The sequence below is a fragment of the Daktulosphaira vitifoliae genome, unplaced genomic scaffold (genome assembly GCF_025091365.1).
Source record: "Daktulosphaira vitifoliae isolate Bord-2020 unplaced genomic scaffold, ASM2509136v1 Scaffold_4, whole genome shotgun sequence".
In the NCBI taxonomy this organism is placed as follows: Eukaryota; Metazoa; Arthropoda; class Insecta; order Hemiptera; family Phylloxeridae; genus Daktulosphaira; species Daktulosphaira vitifoliae.
The window spans coordinates 4044044-4059548 of record NW_026099575.1 but is presented as its reverse complement, the minus strand read 5'-3'; the positions used below and the strand labels follow the sequence as shown (position 1 = coordinate 4059548).

General features: G+C 23.2%; 2 protein-coding genes across 15 annotated transcripts in view; one reads left to right on the top strand and one right to left on the bottom strand.

Annotated features, from left to right (window-relative positions):
- Positions 1-15505, bottom strand: part of LOC126905527 (uncharacterized) — a 49078-nt gene that overhangs the window by 27707 nt on the left and 5866 nt on the right. The window lies entirely within an intron of this gene.
- Positions 1-15505, top strand: part of LOC126905522 (ATP-binding cassette sub-family G member 4-like) — a 32911-nt gene that overhangs the window by 14279 nt on the left and 3127 nt on the right. For 6 of the 8 annotated variants that reach the window (XM_050685278.1, XM_050685283.1, XM_050685285.1 and 3 more), the window contains 8 exons: positions 7187-7297; positions 9916-10033; positions 10420-10609; positions 10774-10919; positions 11009-11250; positions 11327-11440; positions 11500-11639; positions 15316-15481. In XM_050685278.1, the coding sequence (XP_050541235.1) occupies positions 7187-7297; positions 9916-10033; positions 10420-10609; positions 10774-10919; positions 11009-11250; positions 11327-11440; positions 11500-11639; positions 15316-15481 (1227 nt within the window). Of the gene's footprint in view, positions 1-4861; positions 5130-5839; positions 5934-7186; positions 7298-9915; positions 10034-10419; positions 10610-10773; positions 10920-11008; positions 11251-11326; positions 11441-11499; positions 11640-15315; positions 15482-15505 lie in introns of those variants that run through there. The other 2 variants (XM_050685279.1, XM_050685284.1) reach the window with 2 other exon arrangements.

Here is a 15505-nt window from a genome sequence, read left to right as displayed (position 1 = left end):
GTGATCCATTTAACATTGACCAGCAAATATCTCAAAAACTATTTATTATTTTAATAATTTTTTTTTTTAATTATTTTAGTTACATAAAACTAAAAAAAATAAACTAAAAAAACTAAAAAAAAAAAAAAAAACACATCATAGTAAAATTAATACCTTCTCCGCTTCGCATCGAAGCTAAAAAATTTATTTAACTTCATATTATTGTAGAGTTTTATAAACTTAATAATTTTTCTTTTTACAAAAATTTTAAATTCTTAAAATTAAGAATAATAAAATTTTTATAAAATTGGACAATTTCCCAATATAGAGGGGGCATTCAAAACTTGAAACATTGTATAAAAAATAGAACTTTTTCAACTTAATTTTTGAAAATGTTCAGGAAATACTGCGTCCTTTAAACATATATCAAATCAAAATTTATGTTATATACTATAAAATGTAAAAAAAAAATTTGTCCCGACACCTTATCTTCTATGTGAAAATGGCTGTCGAAATTAAAAAAAAAATGTAATGTTTGCGATAAAAATCATCTTCTATCGGGATGTTTTTTGTTCTTAAAACTGCCATAACGTTTTCAAATATTAACAAATCAAAATAATATTTTTTTATATTGAAACCTCATGTAATTTCTTTTCATTTGTTATCATTTTTTTGAAAATCTAACACTTATTCTGATCACAGAGGGGGATTCAAAATAGTAACTTTTTTATAAAAACTAACTTTTTCAACTTAATTTTTGAAAATGTTCCGGAAATACTGCGTCCTTTAAACATATGTCAAATTAAAGCTTATGTCATGTACTATAAAATTAAAAAAAAAAATTTGTCCCGACGACATATCTGCTATGCGCAAATGGCTACCGTATTCAAAATTATGCTATTTTTGTGTTAAAATCCTGGGTTTTGTATTTTATTTTATTTTAAAATATCTTAAAGGGCAATACATTGCCCTATTTTTTTATAATTATTATTTTTATAATTGGCTAAATTGAATAACGTTTTTTTATTGGTTTTTTTTAGATATATAATCATTAAAATTAATTAAATTCTGAATATTTCCATTGTAGAATCTTTTTAAACGCCAAAAGTTAATTAGAAATGATTACTATGATTTTTATTTAAGTGATCTATTACGATAAAAATGTAAAAAAATCTAATTTTTCTGATAAATATACTGTAAATAGTAATTATAAAATTTGCTGACAGCATATTAATCTTAACAATTTCATTTTTATCTATTTAATAATGTCAATTTCAAACTTGCAAATTGAGCTACTTGTTATGGTAATAAATTCATTTTTTTTTTTAATAAAACTTTCACTTTAAAGGACAATAAAAAGTAGGTTCAAAATTATTACTTTTAACATATTAAAAATCAAAATCAATAATAATTTGAAAACAATTAATTTTAAAAATTATTTAATATATAATTAAAAGAATTACTAATCTGGGTATAATTAAGGAAATAGAAGTTGATGTTGCTTTTGTAATTATCCATCAATTTTTTAAAATTAAACACTATCTACAGATTTGCATCGAAGCGTTTCTTATGATAGTGATTTTAATCACTGTCAGATTAAATCTATACTGGACCCAACTATGCAACGTCTCCACTATGCCGCGACTATCTTACCAATTACCCCACTGTGCTGAGTAATCGAGTCTAAAATTTTTTTTTTATAGATGATCGATGTCTTTACCTATCATTTGATATATTTTTTTTATAAATTTGACCCTTTACCTGTCCACAGGGGAGATTTAAAATTACAACTTTTTCACAAAAAATTAATTTTTTTAACTTAACTTTTGAAAGTGTTCCGAAATGTCTGACACGTTTTTATATATCTTAAATTAAAGCTAATGTAATGTACTTTATTACGGAAAAAAAATTCGTACTTTATTTTGTCTTCACGGTGAAAATGGCTACTAAATGCTATTTTTTTGTGAAATTTCTCGATTTTATATTTTACATTTTTTACTTTAAAATGTTATAACTTTTTAAAATATGAATGGATCAATTAAAATTTTTCATGAGAAATAGTACTTATATCCCTCTTTTATTTGACATACTTTATCTTAATAAAGATATTAATAAGAAAATAGCACATCATGTAGCTTTTGGAATAATCCACCAATTTTTTAAAATTAGACACTATCTAAAGATTTGCATCGAAGCGTTTTTTATGATAGTGATTTTAATTACTGTCAGATATCATTATACTTAATCCAACTATGCCACATCACCACTATGCTGGGGTTTTTTTTAATACCAATATTTATCTAATATCGATGCTCTAAATATAATAAATATTATCACTTATGTATACAGAGTGTATCACTATGTTTTGACATCTTTAATAATATTTGATATAGCAAATAATTTTTGTTTCTATTTGTCTAAATTTTCCCGATTAAAAAACAATTTGTATAAACTAATACAAATAATTTTGCTAAATTGTTAAGTAAGGAGCTATCCCTTAGTCATACATTTTCGACACCTATGTAACCAAGTATTATATTTTCATATTATAAATTATAAAACCAACTCAACCAAGCGTTCACTGCACAATTACATATCATTATTGTTATTTTTATTAGTATCTAAGTCACGATTATAGATAAAATGTGTTACTCAACAAATCGTATTTTGTTAAATCGAAGTGTCTCCAGGAATTCTCATGTGAGTTATCATCTAACGCTTCTAGTGAAAATTTAGTAAAAAGTTATCCGCTTAGTGCAATACATATGATAATTTTTTAATACAAGTTAACGAGGTCGTCATTAAAAGTATTTGAAAATTTATTTTCAATAATATTTGAAAAAATATTTGACATTCTTTAAAAGGCGCTTAAATATAATATTTATGTAACATTCTACGCAGGTTAAAAACCCTAGCAACACGAATGGTTAATAGAAAATTTTTATTTAAATTTGACTTGTGGAACAACGATCTACTTGTATAAGAACGAGTCATTAAGCAAGCAATAAATAAAACTATTTTTTATTGTTTTTACTTTAACATTTTATTTGAATTGATTAAGCTAATTATTTTGTATTTAATTCATTGTTTTTTCAACAATTTTATTCTGCATTGTCAATTTAATTACTATTTTATATTTCGGTACATACATAGTTGAAATTTCCTTTCAAATTTAAAAGTTTAATTTTAAAAGTTATAAAAAATAACGTGATATTGACAATAAAAACAATAGAAACTCGTTTCTTTACTAACTAAACACCTTATATTTATGTAAATTACACATAATAAACGTCAACACTACAATAGAATTCGTGTTAATATAATTTTTCAAATTTTAAAATATTCATCCCCAACCCAAAACAACCATAAACACTCTAATTAACAAGGAAAAAAATAGTTATATCCCTTTTTTCCCCCTAAACGTTGTATCAATTGTAGATTTGTAAATGATAACATCTCTAACTGATTTAAAAAAAGGAAATAATCTAACTAAGAATATAAAAGATCGATAACAACTATTGAATCATTATTTAAAAAATTATTTTAAGTATTTTTACATCGTAATGGGAAGGAAAAAAGGTTTAGAAATGCTGAAAGATATAAAAATAAACTGACCCGAACTTCATCCTTTATTTTTAAATGTTAGTGATATCTGGTTCAAATGTTGTTATTGAGCAGTCATTTTCTTATTTATAGCCAATTAAAAATATATGTCTCCATCTTAAAAACTATAATTGATACAATTTTAAGGAGAAAAAAAGGAGATAAAACTATAATCTTTTATGTTAATTAATGTGGGTTATTACTTATAACTTCTGTAAAAATGAAATTATATTTTATATTTTCCTTTTGAAAATAATATATGAGATATAGTTAACTGATCATTCTGTATGTATACTTTTTATTTGTTTAATGCATATTAGACGCAGTGAATATACGTTCTTTGAATTGAATTATGAATAAATAATGTAGAAATCTCAATTGAAAATAAATTTGAATATGTATATACGAACTAAGCTATAGGATTATGTAAGAAATAAAATAGTATTATTATTAGAAAAATAAAAAAATTATACATTTGTTTTTGTCTAGGAAGTATATTAAGTTTTTTATTTTATAAATGTTAATTCCTTAAGTAAAATTTATTCTCGCATGATTTCACGAAATTGATTAATTAATGAACAACGTATTGCAAGCATACCGGTTTTCTTACTTTTTTAATTAGAACACTTCAGTTAAAACTTCACCATAATAATAAAATTTTGACTTTTAAGCAAAAAATATTTGAAAATATAAATGTAAATATGCACATAAAATAATTGATATATTAAAAAAAAAAAAAAATGTATTATATCCTAAAAACTAGATTACAAATCTCAACAAAAAATAACGTAACTTAAAAATAAATTAGTAAAAATAACAGTTCATTTTTGCTTGCATATTCGAAAACTATTACATATAGTTTCATAAAAATAATACAAAAAAAAGTATGTGGTAAAAACAGCATATTTAATGCATCTATTGTAATATGACATATTTTATTGATTTTTCTATTACTCGTCAATTTAATTACTTGAGACAAATTTAATAATCATTTTTTTTTAAATTATAATTTGTGATGAAAAAAAGTTTAATTAATAATCGTTACTAAGGCACAATGATTATAGGGACACTGCTGAAGTGCAGTACTCAATCATTTTAAATAAAAATGATAGTATAGGAATAAAAAAAAAAAATAATCAGGACATTTTTGTTATCCTGTCAACACAATGATACCAACATAAACAAATAAAACCATATGATTGAATATATGATACGGAAAATAGCACAATCTATTCTCTGGATATTGATAATGATATTTAGACAAGATTTATTATTGATAAATAAATAAAAATTGAAGTTTTATTTTTAACGCAAAAAAAGTTTATAATTCTTTTTCATTAAATTAAATAATTTATTTTTTCAAATAATCAAACTTTTTATTTTTAAAAATAATTTGATAAAAGCTATGATATTCAGAAAGAAAATAAAAATGGTTGGATATCTCTTCTGATGTTATTTTTTTGACGATATTCTTATTAAAACTTCCTGTACTCTATCATTGGTATCTATTGAGAAGTATTTATAAGAGATAATATTTAAGTGCAAAGGTAAATTATACTACTTTAAAATTATCTATTAACTACAATATTTTCCTAAGTTTTTGAAAGATTTGACTTAAGAAATTATGTTAAAATTTATAAATAATTACTACAATTTGATTTATAAACTTTTAACTGTGATTAATTTTTATCTATTTAATAGTTTATGTTACTTTTCGAGATTAAAAAGCGGACATATTAATTGTTAATATAAGATAGCGGTTATCAGATCTCTTTATTTTACATTCATGTATATAATGTATATCATATTCGAAAAATTAAAATTATTTGCTTAGAAAATAAAAATAATAAAAAAACGATTGTAATAATTAATTATTTTAATATAATTAACTTGGTGAACCAGTAAATAATTATCTGTATTTATTTTACAGTTATATTGAAAAAATAGCTATATTTTATGAAAATAATTGTGTTTATATAAATTGATCAGCATTTATTACTATTAATAAATTAGTATTGTATTCACCACTACTGTGAATATAGTTGTGGTGAGAAAGAACCATACAATTTCCTGATATTTATGACTTAATAATAGCTATCAAACATTATGCATATAACAGTGTTATTTTACATAATAATATTATGTAAAATAATCTTGAAAATAATACAAACGTATATATTCATTAAGTCTCTCCCTGTAAATTATTCTAGAAGTTCGTTTGTATTCTGTCAATCTTCTTTACAAAAATTCTGTTGTCAGTTAGTAATAAAAGTAATAATTTATTTGTTTATTTGGTAGTGACATAGTAAATGTAATTTTAATTTAATGAAGATCTTACAAAGTAAACATAGGTAACAATATTCATAGTAGATTATTACATTTTACGATTTATGGAACTGTTTTAATTAATCGTCTAACATTTTGATTATATAATTTTTTAATAATTTTCGAAATGTTCTAATGTTAGATTATGCCGTATTTTTCCCGTCTGGGAAGATCACACTTGCAGCTTTTTATACTTTTTGTTGAGTTTTTATGTTCATCAACTTATATTTAATAAATAAACACCTAAAAATATAAAAACAACATCTGTGTGACTCATGTCTTGTGCTGGCCGTAACTGTTGTCAGGATGACTGTAAAACCATTATAGACATCTCTGTAGAAATACCACGTCGATAAGATAACTTTTAAATGATAACTTTTGATTTATACCAGTGACGTAGTAGTTCTGTTACCTCCAAAAAAAAAAAAAAAAAATTGATAAGCAAAAAAAAAGGTCAATGCAATTTTGTAAATCGTAATACGCTATTCATAGGAATACCCTCATTGCTCTATATTCAGTTTGCCTTTGATCTATAAAATATTTTACATTTTTTTTTATAATTATTTATTCTTGAATTGATTTCAAACATTTGAAATATATTTTGTGTAATTTTTCTCAAAAATATTATTTTTTAAAAGTTCTTACTTTTCAGTTTTATACTTTCCTATGTAGTCTAATTTCAAAAATAATTTTGTTCTAAAACCTTTTTTGTTCCTTTAAATATATTGATGTGTGTTTATAAGATGATTAAATACATATTTAATGACTTAAAAATAAGTTGTCAATTAATTTTTTTTACTTTTATTTTGGAGTAAATAACATTTAAAATGAAAGCTTCAGGCTTATTGCAAGTCAGGTTATTTTTCTAATGAAACAATGGAAAAATGCCTCATTTTCTAACCGAAGTATACGTGATAGTGTAATTATGCTTTCAGTTCTCAAGAAGAAAATCATTAGAGGCTATGATCCAATTCATTACTAGAACAAAATAATTTTCAATATCTTTTCTATATAGTTACTACTTTAAAACGATTGTAAAGTAATTTCATAATTATTATATAAGTTAATTTATTTTGTATAAGTTGCCTATATAATGTATAAGCTAATTTAAAAAAAGGTTAAAATAGAAAGCTAACGAAAGTCCGGTTTAGTCCTACGCACTGGGTACAATAATGACAGCTTACCATTTACCTTCTACGAAAAACAAAACGTCTTGCCGCCTTAAACACTATTATTTCCTCATTTTTTTACAAATATATGTTTTATATTTATGTTTCAGATTACTCATATAGAATGTCTGAAAAATCGTTCTCGACAAGTGAACTAATTGATTTAGAATTTATTAACCTTACCTACGATGTGCGTAGCTTTCAAAACGATTTCAAAATAAGTAAGACTTTTTTTATGCAAGAAAACTTTAATATTATGACAATGTAGTTAACTTAAAATATAATTTTGGGTGTTAATCTCATTTTTTCATGAGATGTTGTATGAGCAGATATAGTATTTATAAAAATTGTCGCCCTGACATTGACAAAAATAAGAAAGAACTTAGGGTTATTTAACACTTAATTAAAAAAAAATAGAAAATTTTACTTCCACACCATCCTCGTTTTTTAAAATATTTTATGACTTTTGACAAAAAATAGGAAAGTAGTCTTTCTAAATCTCAATCCTGATATCTAAATTAGAATTCTTTCAGCTTTCCCTCAAATTTTATATAAAATTTCCGACTATACGCACTAACCAGCGTTACCTTCTTTAAAAAATTACATAACTTTTTTTTATTTTTTATACTTTCAACGAGATTAACATTAAAATTAAAAATTGATTTGAATTAATTACAAATATTAACTGGTACATACATTAAACACATTTTGAAAATATTTACTTTTACACCTGAAAATTCCAAAAATTTTTGATGTTTAAAACCTATATTCATTAAATATACAATAAAATTTTGTATGATTAAAAACAATTATCTGTAGATGATTTACTCGTGATCAATTTAAGATAAAACTAGCTTTTATTTTATTTTATCTTTTATATTTATGTTTATACTGAAAAATGATAAATTCGGAAAAATATCGTCGTCTTGATGACAAGACTATAATCTCAAGTTTTCAAATTTATTCAGAATGAAGAAAAGATTTTAAAACTACAAGTTTTTATTTTAAAAACGTAAAAATATGTGTCAATATTGTAAGTATACATTTCTCGAGAAAAAAATTTCTGAAAAACTTGACATACGCGATTTTGTGACGGAAATGACAATATGTTGCAATTTCATTTTTTGTTTATTGTATAAGTTAAAAAGAAATATTTTATTTTATAATAATTTGGCTTGTAAAAATTAAATATGTAACTCAAAATGTTGAATTTTTTTTTGTAAAAAACGTTTCATAAATTATAAACTTAACTAAATTGTGAAAATGTTAACTAAACTAATAATTCAATGATAAATAAATTATAAGTTATAATTATTCACTCGTTATGAGTAAAACTATTATCAATTATAATCATTGTTTGTTCTAAACACCATTGTCGCATACGGACAATTTGAATGTTAAAAAGTCAATTAGTCTGCCGAAAGGACTTGATTAAAATAGAATATCATTCGTATAAAATATATAGATAAAATTATTTATATGATACAGAATGTTACATTATTCCGAGCATTAACTTCATTTCAATTTTGTTCATAAGAAATAAAGGAATATAAACATTAAACATTCGTATGAGTATGATTTTTAGTAGTCAATTTCGGTTCTGGATATTGTGAAATTCAGTTTATTTATTTGTAGTGAAATAATTTTTTTTTATCTATTAAACGCGGTTCCTAGGTAAGTGCTTTGCCTTTCTTCTGGTGGTGTTAATAGTAATTTTTATATTTATTAGTAGATATTACTCTCATTTTCAGTAGCAGTATTGTTGGATAAAAAACTCAGCACAAGGGGGGTCGTGACACAGTGGTAACGTGGCATAGTTGGATCAAGTATAATGATATCTGACAGTGATTAAAATCGCTATAAAGAAAAACGCTTCGATGCAAATCTTTAGACAGTGTTTAATTTTAAAAAATTGGTGGATTATTCCAAAAGTTACATGATCTGCTATTTTCTTATTAATATCCTGATTAAGATAAAGTATGTCGAATAAAAAAGAGATTATTAAAAAATATTATTTCTCATAAAAAAATTGTGTTGATCCATACACTTTTCAATAAGTTATAGCATTATAAAGTTAAAAATGTAAAAAATAAAATGGAGAATTTTCACACAAAAATAGCATTTGGTAGCCATTTTACCATGAAGACAAAATAAAGTCCGAATTTTTTTTTTCCATAATAAAGTATATTACATTAGCTTTAATTTAAGATATAAAAGCGTCAGACCTTCCGGAAAACTTTCAAAAGTTAAGTTAATATTTTGTGAAAAAGTTGTCATTTTAAATCCCCCCTGTAGGCAGATAAAGAGTTAAATTTATAAAAAAAAAAATTACCAAATGATAGGTAAAGACATCAAGCATCTATAAAAAAAAAATTATATTGATTTGTTCATTTTTAAAAAAGTAATTTTTAAGCAGTTTTAACAAAAAAAAAATTTTGAAAATTAGCGACTTAAATTTGTAATTTTTTTGGAGGTTTCCCCCATTTACGGGAAACGAGTGAAATTTTTTCTATTTTTGAGGGTAATGTCTTTGACTAAATGCGATTTGTTATCTTTTGACGTATCGTTGAAAGAAATCGGTCCGATGAGACCTGAGAAAAAGTGGTAACAGACACAAAAATAAAATAATAATAATAATTAAAACACATAGTAAAACCAATATCTTCCAGCTTCGCATCGAAGCTAAAATTAAAATTAAATCATACTTCTTTTTGTCAAAAATGTTTATGTTCACTATTCTTATTCTCATTATTTTATAACCAAAAGATAAAGAATTTTTTGTTTATTAAACAATTGCTGAAATATTAACAAAATCATTGATATGAATTGTTTTGTTTAGAGAAAAAAATAATTCTTAATGAAATTAGCGGCAAGTTTCCTAGTGGTAAATTATGTGCAATAATTGGAAGTTCAGGGTCTGGTAAATCTACATTGCTAAACATCTTATCAGGTTACAAGTAAGATATAAGTTTATAGAATGACAGTTTTAGCCGTTGTAATTACACTTCAAATATAATGTATATTTAAAACTTTGGACTAAGTAGTGTTTGATTTTATTAATTTTGTGTTACTTTAATTATTATTTTTCATTGTGAATTCTAAAGAAAGCCTTTATTCCAAAAAATGTTTGATAAATTTTATAATTTAAATCCAGAAATAAATTTTTAAAACACATTTATGTGTGTTATGTTACATGTTACAGAGATAAACAATGTTGTTTACCTGTGAAATCTGAGAAAAAAAGTTACAGTAGAACTAATGCTTATTGTATTAAGATAATAATAATTTCAATAAAAAATATTTATTTTTGTTGCTATATTATACACAATTTATTTTTAATTAGAACAACTGGTTTTACTGGAAAATTTTTTACAAACAATAAACCTCGAGAGTTGAATAAATTTAAAAAACAGTCCTGCTACATTACACAAGAAGATTACCTTCATGAAAATTTTACAGTTAAAGAAGCAATGGAATTTGCTATAAAATTGAAAACATCTGTTATATCGCTAAATAAATTAAAATATAAAATGGTAATTATTTTATTAAAATTATAGATTTTTAATTCATTAATATATTGAAGGTAAATATTAAATAAGTTTTTTTAAATCTGCCAACACCATGATGCTAATAATTTTTTTGCATAATACCAACAAAATGATTTTCATATATTTTAGTTAAATTTTTAATTGTTTAGATAAATATCATTTTAAAACAATTAAATCTTAATTTGTCATGTGATACGTTAATCAAAAATTTGTCTGGTGGTCAGCGAAGAAAATTATCTATTGCGTTAGAATTGATTCATAATCCTTCAGTTATGTTTTTTGATGAACCAACTAGGTGAATTATTTCAATTAAAATATTTAAAAAGAAATAATTATTTTTTTTTCATATATATTTATAAAAATTTACATTTATTTGAAATAAAGTGGATTAGACAGTTTGTCAACAAAGCAAGTCGTTCAAATTTTAAAAGAATTTGCTAATAGTGGACGTACAATCATTTGTTCAATACATCAAGTTTCAGCAAATGAATTGCAGATGTTTGACTCTTTATATATACTTTCTATGGGTGGTTATTGTATTTATCATGGATCAACTTCATTATTACCTAATGCTCTTGCTAAACAAGGGTTAGTGTGTCCTATGTACCACAATATAGCAGATTTCAGTGAGCAAAAACAAAATATAATTGTTATCATTATTCTTGTATAAATAAAGAAAAGTTAAATTTATTTATCATATAGTTATTGAAGTGAGCTTAGGAGAATATGGAAGGAACCATGCTTATAATTTGATGAAATCTATTGAAAATGGAAAATCACCATTGTGGGAAAGTAGTAATAATGACTTGACAGAAGGTTAAAATAATAAATTAATAATATTTTAGTGAAGTTAGTTGAAGTATTTCTTTTTTCAGTAAAACTTCAAGAAATTTCAAAATCTACTGAAATCATTGGTAAAAAAGTTCATACATCAAAAGTGAACAAAGATTGTAGGAATTCAATTCAGTTTATTGTTCTTTTGCATATGATTTTGCTTAGTATGAAGAGAAAAAAAGTTAGTATCGATAAATAATGTAGTATTATTAATTCAATAAATTCAGACAAATTTGTCTCAAAAAGTGTGATTTCATTTTTTATTAATTATGTTATTATTTAATTTAAAATAAAATGATATAGTTATTTGATATTCAGTAAACAATAGCATTATTATTTTTCAATATCAAGTGAGCATTAGGGTGGCCCTCAAAAATCGAATGTCTTTTTTTTTTTACGCTACCCCTGAATTTTTTTTTAATGGTCAAAAAAATGAGCTGTGCAAAATTTGGGACCGATCCGTTAAGGTTAACCCGTGCCCCCGGCCTATTAAGTTGAGTCAAAGAGTCAAATTTAATAGAAATAAGTGATCTATGTCCCATAACTTTTTTTTCTCTTAACTTAGAATAATAAAAGTAAAACTCAAGTAAAGGAAATTTTACAAGAAATTCAAAAATAATAACTTCAATGTTGTTTTCTCAATAAATAGCCCACAAAAACAATACATACAGCAAAAAACATGTAAAAGTCTTAAAATACGTTATAACTGATTTTGTTGATTTTTAATTATTTATTTTCATTTTGTTTTTTGGAAAACGCATGTTCGTTTAAAAAAAGATTCTAGAAGTTTAATTTTTTATGCCAAGTACGATAATTATATTAGATTTATTTTTTTATGGACAGTTAATTAATGATTAATTACAAATCTAACAGTTTAATTTAATTGTTATTAATAATTTTTAATTAATTTTTTTTTTTAAATAATAATAACTTTAAAAAAAATATTTTAACAATAATTAAATTATATTATTATAATATATTTTTTGATAATGTACTTTTTTTACAATTAGGAAATTTTTTCCGATAATTACTTACTATTTGTAAAACGTATTGTGTTCTGTTCATTTGTAGTTAATATATTAATGTAGTCTTAGATTAATTTAATGCCACACTAGGCTGTATCATTAATTACTCGTAATTTACTTATAGTATTTAAAGCATTTATGTAACTGTTGTTCGCACTCCAAAATGATGGATCAATTTTTAAAAAATCAGTGTTCAGATTAAATAGTTGTAAATTTGATGGGAACTTACTACCAGTTATTTTGTGGGAATAATTACCAATAAGATAAATATTAGTTTGTTATACTTTAAAAGACGCTAAAAGTACTGTACATTTTTGATTAAAACGTATCATTTAATACATAATAATAAACATGTAAAATATATTTAACGTGTTCACAAATTGTCTGCTGCATTTATACGACACAAATTATGTCAGTTGTCGAAAATAACTCAAATATTCTTATCTTTAATAATAATATAATTGGTATTATCTTAAAGTAATTCAGTAAACCAAAATTGATATATTGATACGACAAAATGTAATAATACAATCAATTTTGTTAAATTTGTAATTAATCATTAATTAACTGTCCATAAAAAAATAAATCTAATATAATTATCGTACTTGGCATAAAAAATTAAACTTCTAGAATCTTTTTTTAAACGAACATGCGTTTTCCAAAAAACAAAATGAAAATAAATAATTAAAAATCAACAAAATCAGTTATAACGTATTTTAAGACTTTTACATGTTTTTTGCTGTATGTATNTAACGTATTTTAAGACTTTTACATGTTTTTTACTGTATGTAGTGTTTTTGTGGGCTATTTATTGAGAAAACAACATTGAAGTTATTATTTTTGAATTTCTTGTAAAATTTCCTTTACTTGAGTTTTACTTTTATTATTCTAAGTTAAGAGAAAAAAAAGTTATGGGACATAGATCACTTATTTCTATTAAATTTGACTCTTTGACTCAACTTAATAGGCCGGGGGCACGGGTTAACCTTAACGGATCGGTCCCAAATTTTGCACAGCTCATTTTTTTGACCATTAAAAAAAAATTCAGGGGTAGCGTAAAAAAAAAAAGACATTCGATTTTTGAGGGCCACAATAGTGAGCATTGAAGATATTTTAACTAAAAACTTAATCACAATAAAGTATTAAAATCTCATCTACAGAGGGTTCCATGATATTTTAACAAATCTATTGACTTTTGATTTACTAAATATTATGCATTATTATTTTTTTATTTAACAATGTAAGTATCCTTACACTACTTTAAAATGATATATTTATTATTTATGTTTAATAGTAAAATATATAAAATTAAAATTTTTTATTTTTTTTTTCAAAATTTTTTAGAGCTTTTCTTACAAACAATTTTGATATGTCAATTACAATTTTACGAATATTACTTATTGAGTTACAATAGTTTTAATATATAGAGTGGGTACATAACACACATACTGTAAAGCTCTGGTACTGATTTATATTTATTATGCATACTTCATCAGTAATAAATTAGTTAAATGAGAGCCTATTATTATTATTTTACTATTAAATGTATGACCAAATTTTGACTGCTCATTAACTAGTTTTGTATTTTTATTAATTATGAGTTAAGACAATTATTAGTTTTAGGGTAGAGGGTAAGGTGATCATTTCATATGAAATATCTGTTTGTAACTCTAAACGCTCATAAAATATAACCAAAAATCTGTAAAAATTTCTATTTTTAAAAATCGTCAAAATATTTTGTATTCTGTAATTTTTTAGAAAACCGATAGATTTATCAAAAAATCTTATAAGTACTTGATATATAAAGAAAATTTATATTTACAATTCACATTCTATGTTTTTTTTCTGCAATTGCTTTTTTACAAGTTATATGCAATCAACCAAAAAACTACCTTATTGTCCAATTTTCAACGTCAAATAAGCACAGATTAGAGTCTAAATAACTTGTTTTTCAAACTATTTTTAATGTTCTTCCCTTATGCATTATATAGTTGTAAACTTTTTTTTTTTTTTTTATAGCAATATACATAATTAACAAGCTTATTTAATAGATAATGATCTAATTAAGAAAATGACTGTTTGATAACCAGTATTTCAGAAGTTATTAACAATTTAAAGTAATAACTGGTGTTGATGAATATGTGCTTGTATTTTTATGACCAAACATTTCCCAGCTATATTCATTCCATCATATAGATATAAACACATAAATAACCTACGAAATACTGGTACAATAGTTATTATAAATTAGTCCTATAATTAATTAGATTATTATCTAACAAATAAGCTAGTTAATCATGTATGTTATGTAACATGGAACTATAAGATCCAATAAAAAAATTATCAATATTATTTTATTTTTAAATTAATTAAGTCAGTTTTAAAAATTATCTAAAATATAAACATTTATATTTTATTTTACTATCAAAAACAATACATAAAAAATATGTTTTTAATATAGCTCAAATACTGTACAAATTATTTAAAAAAAAAATGATGCAAAATATTTAGTAAATTATAATTTATTAGAATTGTTAAAAAATTGTGGATCGTCATGGGTTATAATTTTTACCTATTTAATTCATATTTTGCCTCATGATACTTTATAAAAAATTATTTATTTATTATTTGTATAACTATCATGAGGTAAGATGTTTTATTTATTTTAATCTTAGATTTCATGTTAATGTCAAGTAATTAACAATTCCTAAAGGCCTTTTAAACTAATTAACCCTTAAAAGTTCGATATTTTAACCTTTTGGGTCAAGCTGTATCCATCTTTCCTTAGGTTGCTTTAGCAGAAGTATATTAAATTTTAATTTTAAATTTTAGTTTTACATTACAAGATTACTTGCATACTTATTTCTTAGTGTCATGTATAGTTCAGTGTACTATGGAATTGGAAATAATGCTTCATTTACTTCTGATAATGTGAAATTATTGTGTAATTTGTTATTGTGCATGTCATTTACTTCAAGTGTAACTATGCAAATCAGTTGTATGTAATAATTCAATTTTTAGT